The sequence below is a fragment of the Lentinus tigrinus genome (assembly GCF_003813185.1).
Source record: "Lentinus tigrinus ALCF2SS1-7 unplaced genomic scaffold L226scaffold_10, whole genome shotgun sequence".
NCBI classification, from domain to species: Eukaryota; Fungi; Basidiomycota; class Agaricomycetes; order Polyporales; family Polyporaceae; genus Lentinus; species Lentinus tigrinus.
The window spans coordinates 806,375-818,645 of record NW_027137919.1 but is presented as its reverse complement, the minus strand read 5'-3'; the positions used below and the strand labels follow the sequence as shown (position 1 = coordinate 818,645).

General features: G+C 56.0%; 4 protein-coding genes across 4 annotated transcripts; all 4 read left to right on the top strand.

Moving 5' to 3' along the window:
- Positions 1 to 1,593: 1,593 nt before the first annotated feature.
- On the top strand, positions 1,594 to 3,267 carry L226DRAFT_534560 (uncharacterized protein). The gene is made up of 5 exons (XM_067680699.1): positions 1,594 to 1,947; positions 2,006 to 2,105; positions 2,447 to 2,572; positions 2,630 to 2,820; positions 2,877 to 3,267. Exons 1-5 carry the CDS (start codon positions 1,601 to 1,603, stop codon positions 3,115 to 3,117), a joined length of 1,005 nt encoding a protein of 334 aa, XP_067536220.1. The 5' UTR covers positions 1,594 to 1,600; the 3' UTR covers positions 3,118 to 3,267.
- A 150-nt stretch (positions 3,268 to 3,417) lies between these two features.
- Positions 3,418 to 6,338, top strand: L226DRAFT_534559 (uncharacterized protein). The gene is made up of 6 exons (XM_067680698.1): positions 3,418 to 3,853; positions 3,922 to 4,239; positions 4,443 to 4,635; positions 4,688 to 5,582; positions 5,637 to 5,866; positions 5,918 to 6,338. Exons 1-6 carry the CDS (start codon positions 3,691 to 3,693, stop codon positions 6,045 to 6,047), a joined length of 1,929 nt encoding a protein of 642 aa, XP_067536219.1. The 5' UTR covers positions 3,418 to 3,690; the 3' UTR covers positions 6,048 to 6,338.
- A 556-nt stretch (positions 6,339 to 6,894) lies between these two features.
- On the top strand, positions 6,895 to 9,049 carry L226DRAFT_534557 (TPT-domain-containing protein). Its single transcript, XM_067680697.1, has 6 exons — positions 6,895 to 7,431; positions 7,874 to 8,056; positions 8,112 to 8,282; positions 8,345 to 8,508; positions 8,560 to 8,738; positions 8,813 to 9,049. Exons 1-6 carry the CDS (start codon positions 7,159 to 7,161, stop codon positions 8,866 to 8,868), a joined length of 1,026 nt encoding a protein of 341 aa, XP_067536218.1. The 5' UTR covers positions 6,895 to 7,158; the 3' UTR covers positions 8,869 to 9,049.
- Positions 9,050 to 11,197: 2,148 nt separating this feature from the next.
- Positions 11,198 to 12,228, top strand: L226DRAFT_485882 (uncharacterized protein). Its single transcript, XM_067677134.1, has 3 exons — positions 11,198 to 11,482; positions 11,537 to 11,665; positions 11,724 to 12,228. Exons 2-3 carry the CDS (start codon positions 11,551 to 11,553, stop codon positions 12,176 to 12,178), a joined length of 570 nt encoding a protein of 189 aa, XP_067536217.1. The 5' UTR covers positions 11,198 to 11,482; positions 11,537 to 11,550; the 3' UTR covers positions 12,179 to 12,228.
- Positions 12,229 to 12,271: the final 43 nt, after the last annotated feature.

Sequence of the window (12,271 nt, the reverse complement as noted above, 5' to 3'; positions counted from 1 at the left end):
ACGAGGCTCCATACCTCTGTGGTTGTCTCATCCATCTGGAAGCCCCTTCTAGCAAGCGGGGTATCGCGGTGCCCCTTCACTTGAACGTAATATTGCGCAGATACATTGCGCCTCTTGGAATGATCCCATTGCTGTGGTTATGAAAGCTCCCATACCACCGAGGAGGATCCTCGCGCTGCGCCTCCTGGCGATCCCTTGAAGAAAACGTCACCTCTCGTACACGAATGCGCCGCCTAAGAGACTGTGCAGTCATGTACGGGGAGCGCTTGATCGGTGTGTGTTCATGGCGTACGAGCCCACCTCTTTGCATCACCCGCAGGATTCACGACGTGCTCCACAGGAATGTTCCTGAAGGGAGCAACCGGACATGATGGATCACCTCTATCCGGACCCCAGGCCTCGCGCCTGGCGTAAGTTCCGAGGGGCCTGACCTGCAAATGCAGCGATAAGACATCCAGAAGCATCATGCATGTATGCGTGTGTAGCGACTGACCTGGATCGGTGACACGTCAGGACGCTCGTTCGTGTCCTGTGGCTCTGGCACTTCATATCCGCGAATCGTCCGTGCCGTACGCCGCTTTCCAGACATCCACCCACAGCTCGTCCATGGGAAGCGGCGTCTTCGAGCTGGGTCACCGGATAAGGTTGCGGATGATGAAGGAAGGGCACTCGGATGGTGTCCTCCGTCGCGTGGGATACCGATGCAAAGTAGCTCATAGGCGCCTCTGCTATCTCGACATCGTGAACTGGCGCACCGGGTTCCGAAGTCGTGCGCAGGCAGTGTGCCCTATGGTGAAGTCTAAGTGGCGTCAGATACGAGTGTTCAAGCAAGGCATGTCACCACTGACCGTGAACCATGCAAGAATGGTTCCGCCTGTCGTCATACGCATGTTTACTGCGCGTCCTTGGTCCGACTTCTGATTTGAGTGGGCAGTAACCGAGATGAGGCAAGGCATCGCGTAGTTGTAACAACAGGAAACGTGCAGGGTATGCAGTGGGTAGACTTGGAGCGCGGGAGGATGCAAGGAAGCCGTCTGTGTGGACTCCTCTACCCCTGCAAGTGTGAAGTGTGTCAATGGTCAATCAGGGCACAGTTCAGTAAAGAGCAACTCACCTTGACTGCGCGGCAACGATGGCTGTTGTCGAGGTGTGTACATTGATATGAAGGGGAGAGGATCCAACGACTTTAGTCGGCTGCGAACACGCTGCTGCGGTCTTATGCTCGACCCATCAGCAAAAGATGAACGTCCAGCATCAATACCAGTCTGTTCTCGTTACTCGTTGTACTTGTACTCCTTCCCTTTTTCTATGCGTACGCCAGGGTTTCCGGCCAAAAATTGAGGCAAAGTACTCACAGAAGCTGAGGGCCTGTAGCAGCAGTAGAGTAGATCATCAAGTGAGCACGGTCACGATCGCAATAGTTGACAAGTTCGGTCTCCAGTGTTCATGAGTATTGAATTGGTCGAGGAAGAACTTGGTCAACCCACTGATGAACCACGGACGCGACGCGTATCGAGGCACGTGATCGCCACCCTGCGGGCGCCAAGCTGTTCTCCTGCCCGTGCCGAAGTCTTCACCAGGAATACGCCTCCTCCACGACATGCGACCGTTTCTTGTTTCTCTGCGCCTTCGGGAGTGCTCTGACTTTGCTCGCGCTGGAAATTTGAGTCTTCGACGACAGCGGTATATCTCTAGCTCTTCACACAGACGATCCGAACAGTCTCCTTCCGAAACTCCCATCGCATCCGCGGCCGAGGCCAAAGGCAAGGAGAAAGTCATCGCGGATGCCGCAAGCTCAACGAAGACTGCTAAAGGAGATGACACGTTACCGCTCCTGCAGCGGCCGCTGGGTGTGAGGGAGAAGCCGAAGGCCAAGACCAAATCATGGGCAGACACGAAGGAGAAGTTCATTGACCAGGACAAGCGGATGGAGGAGCGGACACACTTGTATGTACCATATCAAATCTACAATGTGCAATGTTTCCTTATGAACTATCACCTGCAGGGCAAGAGAGGCAACGCGAGGTTACTTCTATGACTTGAATGCGACCCGGCGACATGGTGGGAAGACCTGGATTGCGCCGAAGGTCATGATTCGAGAGGACGTGAGTAGCCCATCATCTCTTGCTGTGATATAGTCTGTTGTGTGTTCCACTGGCAATCTTCGACCTCGTCCTTTGGCTACGCACGGGTAAGTGTAAGCCATGGCACGGCTTGCAAAGAAGGCACCCAGGTACCCAGTGTCCCCATCCGGCACATGCCTTCTTGCGCTGCTCTCAAGCCTGCCGGACTTCATCAAGCTACCCACATGCCCGTATATAGTGCTACTGCCAATGTAGACCCTCCTCGTCCCTTGAGCATGTCGAAGTGCCATCACAGTCGTATTTAGCCTCTTGAGCTACCTACCATCCTCGCGTATATTTGATGCTAAAACAAACGTGCTCAGAAAGCGCTGTACTTCCCAGACATCCAGGGTACCGCGCTAGCCGGTAGCGAAGACAAGGTCCACACGACAAACCTTCTCCAAAACAAAGTTTCTGTTGTTGCGCTGCTTACCACGCGAATATCGGAGGTGCGCTCGCTATACTACTTTATTGGCGATAGCCGTAGCTAACCGGGCATTGTGCAGATACAAACTGCTCAGTTTTTGGAACCAACGCTGCAAGCGTTCTCGTCGAACCCGCTCTTCCAGTTCGTGCAGGTCAACCTGCAAGACAACATGCTCAAGTCGTTCCTCGTCTCGCTCTTCGCTTCCGGTATCCGCAAGAAAGTACCTGAGCCATTATGGCCGACGTACATGATATCCAGTCAAAACATGGAGTGCGCCTTCCTCCGTATTCTATTCTTCCTGCGTGCTGACGACATGCCTCTCACAGGTATCTTCGCCAACCACTGGGTATCGCAAACAAACACGTCGGGTACGTGTACCTTGTCGACCCCAAACTCAAGATACGTTGGGCGGCGTGTGCGGATCCGAAGTCGGAAGAAGTTTCCGCGCTCAAGACATGCACCACCGTTCTCCTGGAGAGGCTGTCAAAGCAACAGGACACTCAAGTCGAATCAACACCGGAGTCTGCGCCGCCACAGGAGACTCCTCCGCAATCCACCGCGCCGTAGGCCCAAAATGCCCGCAGTACGGCCATTCGCGACCCGGCGGGGCGGCTTGCACGTATCGGCTCGGGGGTCGTGGTCCCGTCCTCCACGCTGGTTGAGGATGTTACATTACTTACTGGTTGGATAATATAATCGAGCCACTATAGTCACCACTTGTTTTTGTTTGAGCGGCAATATTCAGACGAACGTGCTGCGTTGACGACCTGACGAACCTCTGCGGAAGCTGCCGCTGCGGCTGTAAACGAATGATCGAGATGCGCTTCATGAATTCGCGGAAAGTCCGAAGCGCCTTGACTGGCTTCTTGCCAGACTGCGACCACCCGCCTTCTCCCCCTATACTGCACCCTTTGTTGGGCTGTTTTTCTCTCGAAACCTATCCGCCTTGAGGGCTCTAATCTCCTCCGCAAGCTCGCTGCTTGAGCGGTCGAAACCTACGTCAGCCCGCATACTACAGAGCCTCACCGCTCGCAAGTCGGATTTATCAACAAGGTGCCAACGCATCTGCTTCCCGGACACCGCTCTACGCACTCTTTGCTATCTGGCAACGTCAACGGCAGTCCCTGCAATACGTGCTGAATGCCGCACATCCGGAGCTGGACCGCGCCCCCGACGCGTCGGGAGGTCACCCTCCTCCTCTTCTCCCTCACCATCTTCGTGCTCTCGTACAACCTCGAGACGTCCCTCGGACTCGTCGGCGTACGACCGCAAAAGCTCAGCTCGACATATTTCTCAAGCATAGGTGTGCTCGCTGCCCCTCTCTCTTCTCGACCCTGCGCGGGGCTGACGGCGAGGAACTGGACTGAACAGGGATTGGAACGAAAGACCCCGGGTTTGACGCGGATGGCCGGCGGCCGAAGCAGTGGCGCGATGAGCTCGAGGACAAGATTGTCGGCGACTGGGAGTGGCGAGAGGGCGAGGTGTCTGGGTCCGCGAGAAGCGGGTCGGCGCCGAGGGGCATCGGGCGGTATGGGCTCATATACAACTTCGAGAACAGCAGGAAGGCACGCCGGAGTGCGGAGAAGGGCGACAGGGGCGTGAGCCTGAGCACAGGCGTGACGGTGAAGGACCAGTTCGTGAAGTGGGGAAAGGAGGTGCCGCAAACGACAGTTGTGGCTCATACTCCAGGTGCGTGTCGGGATTCATTCCCTACCCCTGTGCTTTGCTCGAAAGCATGCACGGCTTGCACGCACGACATGTGCGTGCAGCGTCGGCCAGGAAGCATGATTGTGAAAGTACTCGGACATATCCCATTCGTGGACGTGGTGTGGTGTTCATGACCTTGATGCTCCGGTTGCACATATCCGCGGAAACGCTGACGACCGTTATAGGGTTCACAATACTGGATAATGTGGTCTGCGTGAACGGCACCATGTTCGTGGTGGCGAACGACTGGGAAAAGGTGCCCAAGCTCGGCGACATCGCCTCCTCTTCACTAGACCCATCAAGACCACCTCGGGTGCAAGACTGGCATATGCTCACCGCGAGCGACGCTAGCGAATGGTTCGGCCCGTATGCCGCCAAGTGAGTCTTTCATACTCGTCCAGGTATCGCTTAGCATGTTTATCGCACCTAGGATCCACGGTACATCATGGCTTGCTCTCGACGTCGCAGACAAACAAGATCCCTATCTCCTCCTTTCCCTGTTCCGCACTCATGCATCGCTCATGTCTTCTGGACCTTCTTCCTCCTTCACCACTCCTGGCGGTCTTCACATCATCTCACCGTCTACACCGGCACGCCCCGCGAGCTCCGTTCCTGCACCTCTCCGTCTCATATTCCCGCACATCCCCACCTTCTCTAGCCCGCACATCCCGCCCCCTCCGAATACAGACCAGAAGATTCACCCGCCTATGCGCGATCGCGCTTACTACGGCATCCACCCGCTCCTCCCCAAGGCTGTTCTTCCCACTGTCGGAATGTGGTTTGAGGAGGACTGGAAGGACCTCTCCGACATGCATGTCCCCTTCCTCCTCGAGCGCGTCATCATCGCCGACAGAGGCGCCGCCGATCGCGGGCGCGCAAACTGGCGTCCGGCCGCACCCTCCGGCTCCGAGTCTGGGGCCTCCCACATGAGCAAGCGCGCTCCAGGGGCGGAGGGCGAGCCCGTCTGGGCTGCACCGTTTGTCGGACTCAACGCGCCTGACGGGTGGTGGGCGCCCATGCGCACCGCCTTGTTGCGCTACCTGCATATCGCAGACATGTCGTTGCACAAGTCGAGCTCGCACGGAGGTGGGTTCTGGGGCAACAACAAGCAGGTGCGGAAGCCTATCGTGTCGTATGTGTCGATGCAGGACATGCCTTCTGCTGCGGGACCTAGACTGTCGCGCGAGGACCATGAGAGGCTAGTGAGTGGTCTAAGGAGGCTGGAGCAGGAGGGCGTGCTTGGAGAGGTGCATGTCCTTAATGGGAACGGGACTGTCTCTGCAATTGAGTGGACGGACCGGATGGCTGCGGTCGCACGGTCTACGGTGAGTGTGCAGACGTCTTTGCCACTGAGAGCAATTGTTGACTTATAGACATAGATCGTCATGGGCCCGTTCGGAGACCACCTGGCCGACAGCGTCTTCATGCGTTCGCCGCTGGCTGATGGCGCGCCCGCTGTGTCCCCGCCCGCTGGCGAGAAGGACCAGCCGACTTCGCGCTCTCCGCCGCCGATGCTCATGGAGTTCTTCCCTCCCGGGACGTTCGTGCGCGACCAGCAGTACGCGATGCAGGTGCTCGGCATTGACTACATGGCGTGGTGGAAAGAGATGTGAGTGTTCATCCCCCTTTTGGGTCTTTCAGATACTCACGTTTACTGCAGGAAATTTGCGGGGAGCAACCTGCCCTCCGTCAGCCCTCCGTCGCCCGCGGTATCGAATTCTCAAATTCCGCTGGACGTCGAGGCCGTACTCCGCGTCATACGAGAAGAGGCGCCTCGACGCGCAGCGTGAAGTCGTTCTCGGTCTCCGGCAGCAGTCACGGACAGCACACAGCGTGCTGCAGTAGTACCGCTGCTCTCGCTTTCGCTTCTACTAGATAGCTCCATATACTAGACCACCTCGGACGTTCCCTCCCGCAGCACGCAGAGTAGTACATAGATACTGTTACATATCGCACGCAGGGGCCCTTCCCCACCACTTCATCGCAATACCACCGACCGTCACGTGTAATAGCCTGTCTCATTTGGCCACATGTGGTGTGTTGACATTCTCTCAGGGATGAATTTGCATTGACACATTGGCATCATCAAGTTTGTTCTTGTGATGGTATCTAAGTTGGATGAAGAGTGCCAATGAGTTCAAAGGCAACAGTCAGGACTCCACACTCGCTCCGAAGTAGCTGACCTCGACCTCGGACTCCCGGTCCCACTCAGACTGTCTGTCAACTTGAGCTCAAGCCACCACCCTCAGACCTCGCGTCAATCTAGTCTTTACAAGTTCAGGAGGAGAAGGACCGTACTCCGTCTTCTCTGAGGGTATTCGCAAGCCGACTCAGTTCACTACACAGTTGCGAGCGAAGCGAGCGGATTCGGTGAGCAAAGAAGTAACGTCCGCAATATGTTAACCACCATTTGGAAGCCGAATGAGGCCAGCGTTATGTGAATGTACCCTACGTCCCACTTTCATGATACTACATAGCTGTGCGAACGGGGCGGATCCAGGTCTGCGAGCTAGACACAAGACTTTGCGCGGAAGCAGTTCTGGTGTTGCTTCTTCGTCTAGGCGCTGTCCCGCGGAGAGAACGTTTGTGTTTCATCCGCTCGAGAATGCTGTCGGTCGATGAGCTCACGACGACACTCAGAGCAGCAAAGAGAGGGGCGTGCCGACTACGCCATTGCCGACGGATACACCACGATTGGGCCGTGGGAGCGGGATGATGAGGGGGGACAAGCCGGGGCGGGCGAGCGCTCCTCCTGCTTGCTTCCGTCCGTCCTCGTGTAAAGTCTTAGCTCGGTCAACCGACCCTAGTCTCTCCTTTCTTATATCCCATCTTCCTCCCTCGTCCTCGTCCTCACCTCAGGACGCACCTTTTCACCCGCACACCCACCTCCACGCACCCGCCATGGTCCCCACCGACGAGAAGACGAACGCGACCGCAGAGGAGCAGGTCCAGATGCTCGACGTCCACGAGAAGGACAACGATGAGCTCCTCCCGTCTCCTGTCTCCGCGACATCCCCTCGCCCCGCCTCCGGCAAACCCAAGCTGTCTGCGGCCGCCATTATTCCAATCTGGATCGTCCTCAGCTCCGCTGTCATCATCTACAATAACTACCTGTACAACACCCTCGAGTTCCGCTTCCCCGTCTTCCTCGTCACATGGCACCTCACGTTTGCTGTGAGTCTCCTTCGTTGTCTCTCGGTTTACTTCAAGAGGGGCGCAACCAGCGCGGGCATAAACGCCCGTGTGCGCAACTTACGGCGAGATAAGCCGTGTCTCTCAAACACCGGGCTCGGCCATTGCAGTGGAGGCAAAGATAGCGAACGCTGCTTGAACGGCATCGGTTCGTTTTGGTGGGCTGAACATGTGGACCATTTGAGGCGCTGTGGCGAATAAGCGGACGAGGCGGGATTTGAACGGTGCCCGGCAGCGCACAGGAGAACTCTCGGGATGGGTTCGTTTTGGCGGGACGCGCCTGATGACGCGTTGCGTTGCGGCAGAACGGCAGCCTACATGGAAATGTCGGACTCTCCGCCATGCATCGTTCTCGCCGCCGTATCATTCACATACAGCATCCGATACCTACAGTTGCGCATCAGCTACTGACACAGATACACAGGCTATCGGCACGCGCGTCCTGCAACGGACAACACATCTGGTCGATGGCGCGAAGGATGTGAACATGTCGAAAGATATGTTCCTCCGGAGCATCCTCCCCATCGGTATTCTCTTCAGCGCATCCCTGATCCTCAGCAACACGGCATACCTGCATCTATCCGTCGCGTACATTCAGATGCTCAAGGTACGCTCGTTTCACTTTGAAGTTCAAACTTGAACTGAGTCCGCGCGCTGTCCAGGCATTCAATCCCGTAGCGATTTTGCTCATCTCATGGACATTCCGCATCAAAGAGCCCAGCAAGCGCCTCGCAGTCATTGTGTTCATGATCTCCTCCGGCGTTGCGCTCGCATCCCGTGGAGAACTTCGCTTCAACCTCATCGGCTTCGTCACCCAGGCCGCGGCCGTTGCTGTGCGTAATAGTCTCACGCAGCTGAGTGTCAGGCGCATACTAACATCTATCCATGCTCACAGTTCGAGGCGTCGCGACTGGTTATGATTGAGATCCTCCTCCACGGCCTGAAGATGGACCCGCTCGTCTCATTGCACTACTACGCACCCGTGTGCGCGCTCATCAACCTTGCGGTTCTGCCCTTCACTGAGGGTCTTGCGCCATTCTACGAGATCATGCGTGTCGGGTGCGTCATCTTTCAATGTTGCTGAGATCATCGACTGACATGTTCGATCAGCCCGCTGATTTTGATCTCGAACGCTGCGATTGCGTTCTTGCTCAATATCGCGGCCGTGTTCCTCGTTAGCGCGGGTAGCGGTCTCGTTCTGACCCTCGCAGGCGTGTTCAAGGACATTCTGCTCATCACCGGGTCTGTGCTCATCTTCAGCGCGCAAATCACCCCGTTGCAGGTCCTCGGTGCGTCATTTTACGGATGCGTCTGTCTGCTGAGTGAGTATTCATCTGACCGAATCCGACCGAATCTCCCACAGGCTACTCGATTGCGCTCGTTGGCCTCATCCTGTACAAGACGGCAGGGAGCAAGTAATTTGCTCTTCTCGCCTCTTCCGATTTCGAGCCTCCGCTGGATAACAGACTCTTGGTTATCGGGCTCTGACGCTATCGATGGTTACGGTGACAATGTAGCTCACGATGATTTCCTCTCGCTATGGTACATCCGACATTGCTTGTTTTGTGTCCTTGTGTGTTTGCCCCTGTGTACAGCCGGACCTTCTAATTCTAGATGCATATATACAGCCTAAGCAATAGATCAGATACAGTTGCATGATTCTTTATGCTGACGCGTCATCTTGTCGACTGGTGTGCGTGTTTTCACTGAACGTGGGCGCAGTGGCCGCACTCAAGTGAGTGAGCGCGTGCGTCCATAATTATGGCTGACTTTTGGAATTACAGGTATGCGCGCCCATCGACGAGCAAGTTTTCAACCTTTGCACAGACGTGCCCACGGCTTCTGCACCTCTTCACAATTCCAGCAGAACCCGAATACGAATTCTCAAGTAATCCAAAGAGTCGAGGTACGTGGTGCGATCGTAGAGTTCTATGGTACAATAGCTGAACGATTCCTTCGAAAAACCCCTAGTACGGTGGATGGAAAATGATGTTCTACTTCGATGTCTCTGAAGAAGGACGGAATAGTTTATGTCAGGGTCTGTGAAATTGCTTCAAGTAACTGGCTCCGGGGACGAACCGTCTATCTTCAGGTGTGCCCTGTTACGCCACAGTTGGCCATGGTACGGACCTGTACGCAGCATACCACGTCAGTCCCCGCTCGTTCGTACTTGGGGGAGGGAGGGGGTTCTCGCCGCCTGGACTCACCATCCTCTTTCTCTTCCGAAGCTGCAGCCCGAGCGCCGAGAGCGAGGCAAAGGAGAATTAGGGTGAGAGGACGCATTGTGCTCGAGGCTTGTGCAACACAGGCAGGGTAGGCTGGAACGTGAACGTTGTTCTTATATCCTGCGCGCAGAGATGCTGTGTCCTGACTAACGGCGAGATGCTGGAGAGTTTGCACCGGCGATGCAGGCTGGAACCTCAATGCACAAGTCGTCGTCCGCAGTGTGCAGGCACGACATGTACAGCTTCTATGCCAGCGCTGATGTCCAGGTTCATGTCATGCCCAGCTGGTGGTCTTTGGTGTTTCACACACTGGGACTGGACCTGTCTCGTATTGATAAAAAATGTCGTGAGTTCTCCGAATACCCTCATAGTACTCTATAGTATGGACGTTGACAACCGCGTTCTTCTAGTCGTAAGAGTCTTGGCCGTAGTGGGGTGCGTCAAGAGTCAACATGATGGTCCATCTCATCGCTGAACCTCTTCGTCACTCGACATCCACTGGCACTGCTTCTGTGAAGTGGTCATATCGCTCCTACGTCAATATCTCGATGATCATATATCTATCGGGACGTACCGTCGACTCCGACGTGAGCGGTACCACGCCACAGGTAGCCAACTTTAGTGGCTGAAACCGAGTGGAAGTGAGTGAAAGCTATAGAAGACACGCCCTCTCTGCCGTCTAGTACTCACAATCTTCAGCAGCCATGGCGACAAGTGCGAAGGACAGCATGGCGATGATAGTGGTGGCGAGGCGCATCGTGATTTCGTGAAGGTGGTCACGTTGTGGTAATGAGTAATGAGTGGATGTGGACAGATGGTGTCGTTGAGTAGCCGATGGGCCCGTCCTGCCTTGCGTGCGGGCTTTACTTAACGAATCCCTCCACGCAGCTTCTCACAGCCCACACTTCAGCATCCTCATCCGCGGACTGTGCTCTGCATTCAGATGTAATTGTGAGTGCGTGCCTGTGTCGTTAACAGTGATCGTTCCTCGCGCTGACGGCCTCGCAGCTCGCTCTAAATGACCGGGGACGGTTGCTTCGCGCCCGTGCGGCGGTTGGAGGGCACTTGCGTCTGCGTACGTTCGTACCGCGAGGTTTCTCCTACCACGATCACGCCTCACGCCTCAATCATGCCCGCAGCTCTGCATTGGTTGCAATACCAGGATACCGGACTCACACGTCTCCATAGATTACCGGAAGGCGTACTAGCACGCTGCTTAAGCCCCGGTGATGCTGATCTGCCCAGCCTCGCAGTCGTCTCGTCTTAGATACCATGGGACCGCTTAACACACGCAAGGTGTCAAGCACCGCAGTATGAGCGGTGAGCGGAAGTAGGTTACCGATCCCAAATCCAAGTTTGAGTATCGCCGCACGGGCGCAACCCGGTACGTCCTCTGTTCGCCTGGAACGGCTCGTTTACGGCACCCTATTTTCAGTCCACAGACGTTGGCGTCTGGAAGATATCGGGCGACGTATGCATCCCTCAAACTGCGGTCTGCGGTCCTGACCAGTGCAAGGCCTGCTCAACGCCACTCATCAACGAGGGTGGTCATTGCTTTCAGATGAATGGACCCCATCCATGCTCATATTGCGATACAGACGGCGTCATCCAGGTGCCTCCCGGCCTGCCGCCACCGCAATGGGCGCGACAGGAGAAGCATGTGGAGCGAATGCGGATTGCTCTGGGCGATGAGATGTCTTCGCAGGTCACCAACGCGCAGTTCTACCCAGCTTCACAGGTGGCAGGGTAGTAGGTCAGTGTCACGGTCAGCGTTGGTCCGACCTGCTCTGAACGTTCGCTTGCCCTCGGTACGTCCAATTGTGAAACCTGCAGACTACTTCTGACACACGTCTTTATCGTAGGATACCCTATTCAAATGTCCTCGCGTATCTTGCTGTTCGCTTTGTCGGGGGTCGCGGTCCTGAATATGGCCTTCATCTTGCACATGCTCAACTCACTGAAAAGCTTACTTCCTCCCGAACGCCAATACAGTACGTCGCCTTTCATCGTCGCCACCGAAGTGCTACTGAAGCTAGTTCGCCACCACAGCATACATCGAGGACGACTTCCCCTCACAACTACCTCTTCGGCTGCCTTCAGTCGGACTCGTCCTCGACAACGGCGTCCCGCACTTCTCGCTGTACGCCGACGACGACTGGGGCACACTCTTTCCCGAGTCCGACGGCTTCACCGACCTCGGCCCCGCCAACCGCACCTTCCTCCTCTCGTTCGTGCACCAGCTGCACTGCCTCGACGTCTTCCGCGTCGGGTTCGTGACGAACCGCACGGGATTCGCTCATCACGTCGAGCACTGTCTGCGCTACATGCGGCAAATGGTGCTGTGCTACGCGGATACGACACTGGAGGTTGACCAGCCGGGTTGGATGGACGGGAGGTGGGAGCATGCGGCGAACGGGGTGGGGTCGGTTCATCGGTGCAAGGACTGGACGGTATTGAGGAAGTATATGGATGAGCATCCAGCCGGGCCGGTACAACAGCACTAGAGTCCCTCATAACAACTCGTACTCTCTCTCCGTCCGAGTCATAGAGCAGCATTCTCATTTCGTGACCCTCTGAGCCATGGGATATCATTCAAC